Source organism: Aedes aegypti, chromosome 3, assembly GCF_002204515.2.
Source record: "Aedes aegypti strain LVP_AGWG chromosome 3, AaegL5.0 Primary Assembly, whole genome shotgun sequence".
In the NCBI taxonomy this organism is placed as follows: Eukaryota; Metazoa; Arthropoda; class Insecta; order Diptera; family Culicidae; genus Aedes; species Aedes aegypti.
Window position 1 is genome coordinate 381165090 of NC_035109.1, and position 14280 is coordinate 381179369.

The following is a 14280-nucleotide window of genomic DNA, read 5'->3' on the forward strand; positions in this document are numbered from 1 at the left end:
GAAATTTTGCTGGAGAAATTCCTAGAGAAAATACAGGAGGAATCCATAGAGAAATTTTTGTAGAACTCTCCGGAGAAAATTCTGGAGGAACCCATGAATGGATTTTCCTAGAGCATTCTATGTAGAGATTTTCCAAGAGTAATCCATCAAGAGATTTGCCAAATGAAATCCCTGGAGAGATTTTCCAAAAGTTAAATCTTGAGGGATTTCCAAATATTGTTTTGGATAAATTCCCAAAGAAACTTATGGAGGGTAAAACGAATCATTGGTGAAATGTTGGCGGAAATCTCTGGAGGATTACCAGGAAAACTGCTTGGAGTATTTCCTGCGGCAATTTTATAGAAAGGATTCAAGGGAGAATTCATGGAGGAAACTCTTGAGCAATCCCTGGATCCCAGTAATTCGAATGAATCTCCGGAATAATTGCTGGAGGAACCTGGCAACATTCTTGCGTGGTACTTGGAGGAAATACTCAAGAAATATCTGAATAAATCCTTGAAAAGATTGTCTTTGTGTATCTCCTGGCGAAGTTCCTCTGCATAGAATCTTTGTAGAAATCATCCTGGAAGAATCCTTGAAGGCGGCTCTGGTAGAATTTGTTGATCACTAACGAAATATCAGGAGAAATCGCTTGAAGAATATCAGCAGGAATTTCTGAAGGAATCCCTGAAGCAATCACTGGAAGAATTCCTGAAGAAGTTCCCGAAGGAAATCTTGGAAAAATTCGTGGATGAATTCTTTGAGAAATTGCTGAAGGAATCCAAGTAAAGATTTTACTGGATGAATCTAGGAAGAAATTACTGGAAGCACTTTTGTAGGAACTCCGAGTGAAATCTGTAGAGGAATCCAAGGTTCCATTCTAGGGTTTATTACGAGATTTTCGAGAGCGTTTAAAATCATTGTTGATCCTTAATACATGGACGTTTGGTTGATTTGACATTTGATTGAATGGCTTTGGAATGGTTGTTTGAAAAATGTTTGAAAACAATGTTTAGCCGTTTTTGGATTAGAAGACGAGACGTTTTATTTTATTTGATTTTGAAGAAGTTTAAAGGAAATTGTATCTAATGCTATATAATTATTCTTTTCATGTTTGTAGTACACTATTATAGTACTCTATATATGTAATGATACTCCATTAATTACTCAACGTTGGACACATTGTGGAACTTGACTTTATACAGTTGGGCATAGAGCATCTTGGACTGCATATAAATCTTCGAGCTGTTTAGTAGAATACCTATAAGTAGATGAAAAACCCGAATTTAGTACTATACCATTTAATTTCACTAGAGTTTGTATCCTTTGACAGATACGCGTATTACGACCTCAACTGTAAGGCCGTCTTCAGTGTCGTGTACTCGAGTCTAGTCTTCAGTGTCGTGGACTCGAGTCTAGTACACGACACTGAAGACGGCCTTACAGTTGAGGTCGAATTACGCGTATCTGTCAAAGGATACGAACTCTAGTGGAATTAAATGGTATAGTACTAAATTCGGTTTTTTCATCTGCTTATTCTTTTCATGTTTGTAGTACACTATTATAGTACGACTCTATATACGTAATAGTACTCCATTAATTGCTCAACGTTGGACACATTATGGAACTTGACTTTATACAGTTGGGCATAGAGCAACTTGGACTGCATATAATGCACTTTTATGTAGTATATAGGGGCTAGTTTTGAGGCCATAAAGAAAACCTTTTGATGAATTGCATCAAGAAGATCAAATTGTGACTCCCTGCTAAATTACTTTCCTAGAGCAAACACGTGGCTTTCATGGCGGTGTCGATGACCTCGATTGGGAATAAAGTGATAATGATATCAATCAAAAATAATCAAACAAGAGATGTGTGTTTATCCTGTACATCACGTGACGAGAGACGAGTCGATTCAGGTGACAATAGTTGGTTTGATTTCATTTGAAATCAGCTCGTCGTGAATCATCCGATTCTCCGAATAACTCTAAATGAGAAAAATGGCATTAAGTTACGTCAAAAACGCAAGGGGTTAAATACATTTAAGGCGAAGTAGTCCGTCATTGAAATTTGTACGCGTCGTTAATGATTGTTGCTAATTCATCTCACGATTTCGAATCAAAGAAAATCAGTTGGTTTTGCACTGACACAGCTGAAAAAGTATCAGCATACTTTATGCATGTTAGCGCGTACAGTGATTCTTTTTCAAGTCAATATAAACTATCAAGACTGAGTTTTATCACTTCGAAATGCATGCTGAAAAGTCATCATTGTTGCCAAAACGAATGACGGGCTACTTCACAACTAACATTAGTAACTGAATGATAGTTTATTCAGCAGAATTCTGCTTGATAGTGATTTGTTCAACTCTTATTCAGCAAAACTGTTTGTTGGGTTAGCCTTAAGACCAAATTCAAGTTCTACTAGTCTATCAATCATTAGTGACGAACTTTTTGTTTAGGCATATGCGTTTAAAAAAGCTAAACTCTTATCAATTCATACAAATACTATTTACTCTTGCATTCGTTTTGCTTAACAGGAATTGTGTCGTTTCGTTTAGTATGTCTTAAGCTCTACACTATCAAAGTTATCCGCATTATCAAAGATACCCCCGTTTTACGGTACTCCAAACCGTATGTGAATACGACGAAAGCCGAGTTGGAGCACTAAATGTAGCCAGTCAGACAGCGACATGACGTAAATGCAACAGATAAATACAGTTTTATCACCGGCATACTCATATGGCGAGTTGGGGAACAGATTTGCCGCAGCGCTGTTGCTGCCCTCCCGGGACTGTCGCCGGAAGCCTCCACAATGCAGGACTTGTCGTTGAATGTATAGGAGGTACAGCTATGCGATATGCGACTCTCATGTGGAACGTGCCATGCATCGCCATTAGTTAAGCGTTGAGAATGTCCGGAATGGAAAAGGTACAGGGAAATGAGCAATTTGTAATGAAATATTTGGTGAGATTTATGCTTCAGCTAACATGTGCCGCTGGCTGCCCATCAGGAGAGATGCATTCAAGATAATACGCGGTTGCTACTAATCCTGAAACATCCGGGGAAACTCGGTAAACACCAGTGGTTTATGAGTTTGTAAATTATGACAGTTTCTGGCACTATCTAACAAGCACTAGCAGCGGTATTAAACCGCATTTTGTCACTTCCTTGGCAATGTACCCAGCTTCTTCATGCAGGAAAGTGATTTTGTAAAGTAGGTATATTTTATTCTTTCAGCAAATTTAAGTAGTTTAGCTCGTCTATTACGTCTTAAATTTTTGTTACTATATTTTTGTATTTCAGAGATATTTACGTTTTATGTTTGCTGAATTAGTTAATATCACAAAAATGTTGTTTCATATTATTGTTATTTCGAACAAAACTAATTTTAAAGCACTTTTTTATCGCATGGAACTTGTTTTCAATTATGGAGTAATAGATTTAAGACACATTTTTATTTCCAGTATCACAATTCTGTCACTAATCAATGTTCATAACGGATGACTCACACGAGAAATGATGCTGCTAGAAAAGAACATCACCCAGCCGAGAAACTGACCTTGTAATCAGAATTTGATTGACCTTTATTTACGCTGGAAATGTGATTCTAATGCGTCTAATGCCTTGTCCGTCCATTTGATACACTTCAAATTTGTTAAGGCGGACCTGGAAACAAAAATAGGGCGTTAGAAAGAATTTACATGGTCACAATTTCATACGTAACATACCATGTCTGTTCCTTAACATAAACCCGAATGGTGGGACTCGGGAAACCGTTGAAACTCGTAGCAAATGTTATCCCGTATGCACCGATGTTCTCGAACAGCATGTATTCGCCAATGTCATGCTCTGGAAATTCTACGTCTTCACAAACGATATCCGTAGAATCACAGGTAGGACCCCAGATGGTAGTTTTCAGCAGAGGTTTGTCATGTTTGTCACTCGTAATCGATGGGATTACTCGAGCCAAATCTTGAACCGCTCTCAAACTCACCCAATCAAATAGGGTTCCAAATACTCCGTCGTTGATGTAATACATAACGTGGTTTTCTCCATCATCAGTTTTGACGAACTTCTTTCCATGAATTGTGGTGAACAATCTCACGGCAGATCCCACATAATACCTTCCCGGTTCAGCAATGACTTCGATTCCACTTTGGGTTGGGAAGAACTTATCCAAAGCTTGGTTGATAACTTCCGCGTAACCATCGATCTTCTTATCCGAATCCCCCGGGAATCCACCACCAATATCTTGTTGGGTTGGCAACCACTGCGCTTGTTGCGCCCCTATCCCTTGACTACGGCACTGTGCTGATCGAAGTGGCCGATTGGCAACCATCTTTATTTTTCATTCCAAATGTAAACATCAAACTGAATACACGCGTTTCTAAACATTTCATTAATAATTAAAACGTGTTGTGTTATTCTTCCTGGCTGATCCGAAACCTTTCAGGTTATTGGCCCAGGTAACGTTTTTGGCGAAAGTAGTTTTCGGGAGTGATCTGCAAAATGCTGGAAGAAAGTTCGGACCGTGTGTTGTTGCCACTCTTTGATGGCTCTAATTTCGCTGCATGGAAATTTCGCATGCAAGTGCTTCTCGAAGAGCGAGAGTTATCCCAGTGCGTGCAGAATAATGTGGCGGATGTGGAGGAGCTGAAAGAGGAACCGGCTGACACGGAAGCGGTGAAAACCCAGAAGAAGAAAGCGAGGGAGGATCGGATGAAAATGGACCGTCGCTGCAAATCGCTGTTGATATCAAGAATTCACGATTCGCAGCTGGAATACATCCAGGAAAAGAAGACGCCGAAGGACATTTGGGACGCACTGCACCGGGTGTTTGAACGCCGGAGCATCGCCAGCAGGATGCACCTTAAGCGGGAGATGTTATCGATGCGATTCGAGGGCGGAACACTGCAGCAGCACTTTTTAAAGTTCGACAAGTTGGTGCGGGAGTATCGCGCGACCGGTGCTCAGCTGGAGGATTTGGATGTGGTGTGCCATCTTCTTCTTACTCTTGGATCCTCGTATGCAGGAGTAGTGACTGCGCTAGAAACTATGCCCGAAGAAAATTTGTCGATCGAATTCGTCAAGTGCAGACTCTTGGACGAGGAGACAAAGAGGAAAGGTGGTGAATCGTCATCCGCATCGAACAGTGACGCTGCGTTTTTCGGAGGAAGGAAGAAGAAGCTGCTGAAATGTTTCGGCTGTCACAAGGATGGACACAAGCTAGTGGACTGCCCCGAGAAAAAGAAGAAGCAATCCAACCAGAAGCGACCAAATTCGAAGGCAAACGTTGCGGATTCAAGCGAGCGAGGAGGCGTATGTTTCGTCGGTGTAAGCGACGGGATTGCTGCGAACGAAACAAACCGGACGAGGTGGTTTATCGACTCCGGGGCAACAGATCATCTGGTGCGTGACCGGAATTTGTTCAGCGAACTGCGTCGCTTGGAGAAGCCTATCGAAATAGCAGTGGCGAAGGATGGCGAGACGATTGTCGCGGAGCACTCTGGTACGATACAGGTAGTATCCATCGTAAATGGTAAGTCCATTGATTGTACTATTAAGGATGCACTGTATGTGCCGAGTTTGCGCTGTAACCTGTTCTCAGTGCTGAAGGTAGAGCAGGCAGGTATGCGCGTCGTGTTTGAGTGCGGGAAAGCAAAGATCTATCGTGGATCCGAAATCGTCGCGTGTGGTGCATTGCGTAACAAACTTTACGAACTTGACTTTTATTCGGAAAAGAACAGTGCGGATAAATCGTCGTTATTGACGTGCGGTCGAATCCAAAAGAATATGGAACTTTGGCATCGGCGATATGGCCATCTGAATGAGAAGAGCCTGAAGTGCTTGATGAGAAACGAAATGGTTTCGGGACTATCAGTGAACGCCGGTGGGGACAAAAGTGTGATCTCGTGTGAATCGTGTCTCGTCGGTAAGCAAACGAGAAAACCGTTTTCGTCGCGTGATGGTAAGCGTACATCGCGAGTACTCGAACTAGTACACACCGATGTGTGCGGCCCTGTGACGCCGGAAGGGCTATTCGGGAAGAAATACTTCGTTACGTTTACGGACGATTGGAGCCATTTTGCTATGGTTTATTTGATTTCGTCCAAGGGCGAGGTAATACAGTGTTTCAAGGAATATGAGGCCCTTGTTACGGCGAAGTTTGATCGGAGGATTTCGCGCCTAAGGTGCGACAATGGAGGCGAGTACGCGAGCAAGCGCTTCAAGAAATTTTGCAAATCTCGAGGGATTCAAGTTGAGTGGACTGTGCCGTATACCCCCGAGCAAAACGGGGTCAGTGAGCGTCTAAATCGGACGCTCGTCGAAAAGGCTAGATCTATGTTGGCGGATTCCGGTATTGGTAAGGAGTTCTGGGGGCAGGCTGTTGAGACCGCCGCTTACCTGACGAACAGGAGTCCGACTACTGCTATCGAGTCAAATCAAACGCCGTATGAATTGTGGGAGTCGCGAAAGCCGAATGTATCAAATATTCGAGTCTTCGGAAGCAGAGTTTTCGTTCATGTGCCGCAGGAGCTGAGAAGAAAGCTAGATGCCAAAGCTTGGAACGGTATTTTTCTGGGGTATTCGCACAATGGGTATCGTGTTTTCGATCCGGTTAAGAGGAAGATCGTCACAGCACGAGATGTGGATTTCATCGAAACTGATAGTGTGATGAAGAAGTCAGCGGATCAGTTCGTGAAAGTGCCTAGAGTTCACGCGGAGGTTGAAAAGGACGAAAATTATGCCGAACCGGCTGAGAATCCATCGGATGATGAAAGTGGTGGTCCAGAAGGAGATGTTGTATCGGAAAAAGTGGATGAAGTTTCGGAATCTGATGAATACGGAAGTCTGGAAGAGGATGAAGAAGCGGAAATTTCGGACGAAGCGGTAGAAGGAAGACCCAAACGGAAGAAGAAGACGCCGGTTTGGCACCGGGATTTCGACATGGAGTACGCTGGATTCGCCCTCAGTGCGATGAATTTTGTGGAGAACATTCCAGGTTCGATCGGCGAATTGAAGAAGCGAGACGATTGGAAGATGTGGGAAGCTGCGATCGATGACGAGATGAAATCTTTGATGCGGAATAACACGTGGTCTATGGTGAAGCTTCCAGAGGGGCGATCGGCCGTCACCTGCAAATGGGTGTTCAAAGTGAAGGAAGGTGGTCCAGGCAAGGCTGATAAGTACAAGGCGCGGCTCGTTGCGAGGGGTTTTACCCAGAAACAAGGCTTCGACTACACGGAAACTTATTCTCCGGTGGCGAAGCTCGACACCTTGCGAGCGGTTCTGGCATTGGCCAACCGAGAGCGGTTGTTGGTCCATCAAATGGACGTCAAAACCGCGTTTTTGAATGGCGAGCTAATGGAAGAAGTGTACATGACCCAGCCGGAAGGTTTTGACCAAGGAAACGGATTAGTGTGCCGGCTGAATCGATCGATATATGGACTGAAGCAGGCTTCGCGTACCTGGAACGAGAGGTTTAACGGTTTCGTGGAGAAACTTGGGTTTGTTCGGAGCGAAAACGATCCGTGCCTATACACGCGTGGTGTAGGCAAACAGATGGTGATTTTAGTGCTGTATGTCGACGATATTTTGTTGGTTGGATCATCGTTGAAGATTCTGAAGGCTGTGAAGAGGAAGCTTGCCGCAGAATTTGAGATGACCGATGATGGCGAAGTCCGACAGTTTTTAGGGATGAACATCGACCGTGATATTGAGGCAGGTGTGCTGAAGATAAGTCAGCGTGGATATTTCGAAAGGCTGTTGGAACGATTCGGGATGACGGAGTGCAAGGCGGTTTCGACGCCGATAGAAAATCGTCTGCGATTGAAGAAGGGAGAGGAACACCAAAGGACGTCGAAACCATATCGCGAATTAGTTGGCTGTCTGATGTATGCGTCCCTGACGACCAGACCGGACTTGTCAGCGGCAACCAACTACTTTAGCCAATTTCAATCATGCCCGACCGATGAACACTGGGTTCATTTAAAACGAGCGCTGCGGTACATCAAAGGAACACTAGATGTAGGTTTGGTATACAGGCTGAGCGAAGATGCACCACTGTTCGAGATATTTTGCGATGCAGATTGGGCGAATGATTTGGTAGATCGAAGATCAGTGACTGGAGGTATCTTCAAGATGCATGGTTGTATGATCAGCTGGATTACCAGGAAGCAGCAAACAGTTGCACTCTCTTCTACGGAAGCGGAACTTTCTGCGTTGTGTACAACTGTATGTCACGCAATGTGGATGGTTCGAGTGCTGCAGGATTTAGGAAGGTGTTTGGAGGGACCGATTCCGGTCTATGAAGACAATCAGTCAACAATCAGGATTGCTGAGGATGAACGAGATTGCAAGAGACTGAAGCACGTAGATACAAAGTTTCACTTCCTGCGTGATTTGGTACAGCAAGGTAAGATCCACATCGAGTTCGTGCGCTCATCCGAGCAACAGGCTGATTTGATGACCAAAGGCCTCCCGGCGGCCTCCTTCAAGGGGTTGCGCTCCAAGATAGGATTGGAGACATGCTGTGGTTGAGCAGGGGTGTTGGGTTGGCAACCACTGCGCTTGTTGCGCCCCTATCCCTTGACTACGGCACTGTGCTGATCGAAGTGGCCGATTGGCAACCATCTTTATTTTTCATTCCAAATGTAAACATCAAACTGAATACACGCGTTTCTAAACATTTCATTAATAATTAAAACGTGTTGTGTTATTCTTCCTGGCTGATCCGAAACCTTTCATATCTAACAACTTAAACTTGTATCCCACACTGGAAGCAAAGTCAAACAGCGATTTGGCTGATTTGATCGCATCGTAGTAGCAGTCGACATCCTTGCTTCCGCATCCAACGTGAAAGCTCACGCCCACAACGTTCAAACCTAGTTTCTTAGCTTTCCGGATCAACTCCGGACCTTCCTCTTGTGCATTGCATCCGAACTTCTTCCCCAGCGAGATCAGCACCGTGGCTGAATCGTGCCGGAATCGCAGCACCAATTCGGCTTCCGGATAGAACTGTGCAATCTTCTCCAGCTCCAACTCGCTGTCGAAGGTCATCTTAGTAACCCGCTTCTCTTTGGCAAACAGCAGCGCCTCATTGGATTTCACCGGATGAGCAAAGATTATTCGATCCGGTTCGACTCCCAGATTTAGAACTTTCCGGATCTCTGCCTTCGAAGCGCAATCAAATCCAGTTCCCAGACACGCGAGGGTTTCCAAAATGTACGGATCATCGTTACACTTCACCGCGTAGAATGGTCTGACACGGGGCATCTGGCGCAGCCAGGTCAGGTGCTTCTGAACGACGTCATCCAGATCGAGCACGTGAAACGGATCTTCACGGACAGGAGATTTCAGCAACTCGTCCACCACTTGTCGAACCGAACCTTTGGACTGTAGAAGAGTAAAATCGCCGCGGTAATCTTCTTTGAGGAAGCACATCTTGCTTGGGGGGTCGTGTTTTTACAACTGAACTGATTGATTGTCGGTAGCTCAAGTTAACGACTTTCAGATGATAAGTCGGGTGAGATTTTTTCTGGTGAACGCGCATTTTGATACGGCAGGGGTTCCCAATACGTAGCTGATGATCGGACTTTTTCATATACATATTCAAATATATAATCTCTATAAGAAAGAGTAGATCAAGGCAGTTTTACTGCTAAAACAATAAATAACGTACGCTGTTAAGTGAAGCGCAGTCGAACGATCAGTTGGGGAGTATCTGTGCTAGGGCAATTACCTTCTGGAACACTGCTTGTCAATGGCATGTTGAATGCTTGTAATCTGCCGCGATGATTTCAGGCTGACCCAGTAAGCGATTGATGTAAAATTGTCTTAGCAGTGAAAGGACGTTGAATTACTCTACTTTGGTGATTTTTTTTAGAGAATCAGTTAAATTAGTAGGCGAGTTTGAATCGGTTCGATTTTTAAGGCTGGTATGCTGTTGAAAAGAGAAGTAATAGACTATCTCGATGCGTGGGAAAGTACTTGCCAGAAATGCTCAAGAAAAACATTTTTCTTCGATCGCTGTACCACAGACAAACAGACGAAACAGATAGAACAATTATCAATTTGAAACATAGTCACGTGAACATTTACGCCTAAAGCTAAGTATGCCGTTTCACTCAAGAAAAGTAAAGAAATTCCTTGACTGAATGGGTCAAGAAATTTCCTACAGAGAGCCCCCTTTGAAATGACATTTCTTCTCAACTGCGTACTGCGATCAGAAAAATGTAATTTTCTGGACCATTTCTTGGAAGAAATTTTCCACGCATCGAGATAGGCGATTCTTTTTCTTGTCAGTAGCAAACCAGCCTTAATGCTAAAATATTTCATTTGGCCAGCCGCGAACCAGGTGGTGGTAGTGCAATTTGTAATTTGTAATTTGTTTATGTATTCTTACGGTAACTTGTTAGTTTACACTTTTTATCAAGTCAAGGAAATTCTGTGATAGATTTAAAAGTTAAATCCATCACATTAGTGGTAGTGAACAAACGTCGAACTCGAACAAAAGCGATGCTAGCTCCACGAGTGACCCGTCGGCCAACTATCGAATATTAGTAATGGGCGCTATTATGCTGTGCAATAAATATAATTAGAGCATTACGTCTGTTCGTCTGTGGCTGTACCGGGTTTGGGCCCATTCATTAATTTCATAACGCTTGAGGGGGTGGGTGGGTGTCCTTGCGATGTTACGGATCGTACAAAAACAGAAAAAATATCAATACAAAAAGCGTCACAAGGGGGTGGGTGGGTGTCCAAAATGGCCAATTTCAGCGTTATGAAATATATGAACAAGCCCTTTGCTTTTCAATTATTGTCTCGGGTTCGGGTCGAATTCGGGTTTACAGAAATAAAATAAGTCGGGTACGGGTCGGGTTCGGGTTTGAAAAATGTGAAACCCGACCATCTCTAGTGATAAACTGATGTTGCGTAATAAAATTGTTGCAACAAGAATAGTAGATGACAATGTATTTGGTGCTGCGTGTTGGGTGACAATTGATTCACTGGCACAAACATAACTTTTTCAGAACAAACTATAACCAATGCCATAAACTGTCTATTGATTAGCGGCAGCCCATCAACCTAAAAAAGAAAAACTATTAGATTGAAGAGGACTGTAGAAAAAATCTATATTATAAACACAAGAATGCAGGTTTGACATTTCGTTGTCCACTTGACTAGTTTCCTCCACTCTTAAGTTTGCTTTGATCAAGCCATAAAGTTTATAGTTTTTGCAAGAAAAGTCAAAAGGGGTTGATTCAAAATTTAGGGCTGGCTAACGTATAAAGCTGGATTCAATGATTTAATAGAAATTTAATAGGATCCTCTTATATCGGACGACTTCACTATTAAAAGAAAAATCTAATCGGCAAATTTTCCTCTAACACTTTCAGCTTCAAATTCGCCTCTTCTCTTTGGAAGCATGATGATGACTATCATTCAACACGAGGTCCAACCGCAATTTAATTCGCTATTGGTTGATCACAGACAATTCAGAAATTTTGAACACGGAAATCGACAGCGAAGCTCATTGATTTCATCATAAAAAACTGATTGCGCACATCAATGAATCGACCAACTTGAACATGATGATCATGACGCAAAATAACGGGAAATCTTCTGGAACATTTGTGGAAAAAATATTATAAAGCAAAATTAAAGAATTTAATGTGTAACACACACGAAGTTTGCAAGAAAATCACAACAAAATGATATGCATGTTCATGGATCGATCCATAATTTCAAACAAACAGATCAAACGTGTGGATTTTTATCTGTGTACCTTCACGATTTTATGACATTTGCCAGAAAATCATTTGCCAGAATCAATTCGCCAGAATGATTTTTGCCAGAAAACCATTCCCCAGAATGTACCATTCGCCAGAAAACCATTCCAGAATCATTTTTTGTAATTCGTTTTCATCCTTGATATCAATTGATCGACATATTTGTGAAGATGCATCGAAGAGAAACCTCAAATTTTCAAGAACGCAAATCTAGAGACCCAAACAGCCATTCCAGCTGAAAATTTAATCGATTGGTCACCACCAGCGTGTGACCGTGTTATTTAGTCTATAACCCATTGGACCGTGTTATTTAGTCTATGTTGTTAAAATCCTTCGCATACAATTTTATGCAATTTTCACTACTTACATAGCTGGTCTGAGAACAAAAAAGCTGAAACGTTTGACACGAATTAGTTTAGTTGAATAATTTCAAAAATATGAATAGTGTATCTTTGCGGAAAAAAATTGCACAACAACTACCGTTTTGATTCATATTACGGACACATAAGGACTCTTAAGTGAAGTATAACTCATCAGAAAGCATATATAATGAATCATTCTGTATGATTCCTTCGCGTTATCGAGCCTTCAAAACAATTAACTTTCGAATGGTGATGAAGATTTTGATTCCGCATAATGAATAATTTTAAATAAATAGAAATGTGTGGACTTTTCATGATTCTTATTCCGGACACGTCTTTACTTTTGCCTCGTATTCCGGACACTTTGATTCGAATTCCGGACAGCTCATGAAAATCATAGATAGAAAAGTCAAATCATTAATTGAGATCGGCAAACCACTAAAGAGGCCTCTAAGGCAGCTGAGCATTATAAATTTTCATACAGTGCGCATCGTACCTTCGTGCTGTGCGTACACGAATTCTCTCTGCTCTTGGAAGTTTTCTTAAAAACTACCTAAAGCAATAAAACAGTACTTTTCAGTGCTACAAAAACAGTACTTTTCAGTGCTAAAATTAAAAACGGTACTTTTCAGTGCTACTAAAACAGTACTTTTCAGTACTATTTTTTCTACTATTGATCCCTTTACGATCCTTGTTTGGACCCGTGCCTTCGATTTTTCGTTGGACCCGTTGGCGAAAGCTAGCGGTGGTAATCCTACTTGGACACCGTCTTGGGAAAAAACCTTTCGAAGGTCACGTCTTCTTTCGTTTATTAATTAAACATGGTATCAACAACAAACAAAAGGAAGGGTGAATCTCTGAATTCACTACTTCCTTCCAAAAAAGTGGGTTTTAAAACTGTCACTACACGTGGCAAGAATGGAAGAAAGGACGCTTCCCCGGAATGCGAACTTTCTTCCAAGGGTGAAATGAATAATTGTATCGAAATGAGCAATCAGTTCGATGCTCTAGACAAATTTTCCGAACACCAAATCGAAGCAGCCTCTAGCCCAGGCTCTTTGATTCAAGTGAGGAAGCAAAGAGTGCCGCCTATCGTGGTCAGTTGTTCCGAATTTGGGGGATTTAGGCAGGAGATCTTGAACTCCATTAGGGGAATCAAGGTTTCCTTCCAAATCGCAAAGAAAGGAGACTGTCGCGTTTTGCCGGAAACTCTTAAAGATCGTGAGCTTCTTCTCAAACATCTTGAAGAGAAGAAGCACAAATTTTTTACTTATGACGACAAAACTGAACGTTTGTTCAAAGTTGTCTTGAAAGGTCTCTCAAGTGACTATAAATCACCTGAAGAGATCAAAAATGGAATAAATGATTTACTTGGATTTTCCCCAGTCCAAGTAATCATTATGAAAAAGAGAACCCAATCTGGCATTGTTCGGAAAGGGCTTTTTCAAGAATTTTATTTAGTTCACTTTAACAAAAAAGAACTAAATAATATTAAAGCTTTAGAAAAAGCAAAACTTTTGTTTGATGTCCGTGTGACATGGGAACATTTCCAGAAACCTGGAGGAAATTACCAGAACCCCACTCAGTGCCGTCGGTGCCAAAAGTGGGGTCATGGTACAAAAAATTGTCGCATGGATGCTAAATGCATGATTTGCGGAGGTTCTTCTCACGCCAAAGACGCCTGTCCAGTGAAGGAAGATACCACCAAATTCATATGTTGTAATTGCGGGGCTAACCATAAGTCCAATTTTTGGAATTGTCCTTCACGCAAAAAGGTCATTGAGGCTCGTGCCAGGCAGATGAAAGATAATATCCGTTACGATAACGGTCGTTTCCGGAATTTGCCTGGAAGAGTATCGAACAATGCTCATTTTTCAGTTAACGATCGCTTGATCATGAATCATACCCATCAGGAAGATCATAATCATGCTCATTCACAAACTAATTTTAATCCGTCGGGTAGCCGTTCGAATCTTTCTATTTCGAATGTATCTACCCACGGTAAATCCTTTGCCGATATCGTAGCAGGAAATTCGAACTCCTCCCCTGTTCGATCCATGGGTACCCATTCTACTTGTTTCAAATCAAATGGAAAAAAACCCTACCGCCACAGGTAACTCCGCTTCTTCGTCTACCGGAAATTCC

The 14280-nt window shown here is 42.3% G+C and overlaps 1 protein-coding gene across 1 annotated transcript; it reads right to left on the reverse strand.

The window, feature by feature from the left end:
- Nucleotides 1-3251: 3251 nt before the first annotated feature.
- On the reverse strand, nt 3252-9441 carry LOC5569732 (ornithine decarboxylase). The gene is made up of 3 exons (XM_021853021.1): nt 8732-9441; nt 3710-4232; nt 3252-3647 (listed from the first exon to the last, which is right to left on the reverse strand). Exons 1-3 carry the CDS (start codon nt 9423-9425, stop codon nt 3566-3568), a joined length of 1299 nt encoding a protein of 432 aa, XP_021708713.1. The 5' UTR covers nt 9426-9441; the 3' UTR covers nt 3252-3565.
- Nucleotides 9442-14280: the final 4839 nt, after the last annotated feature.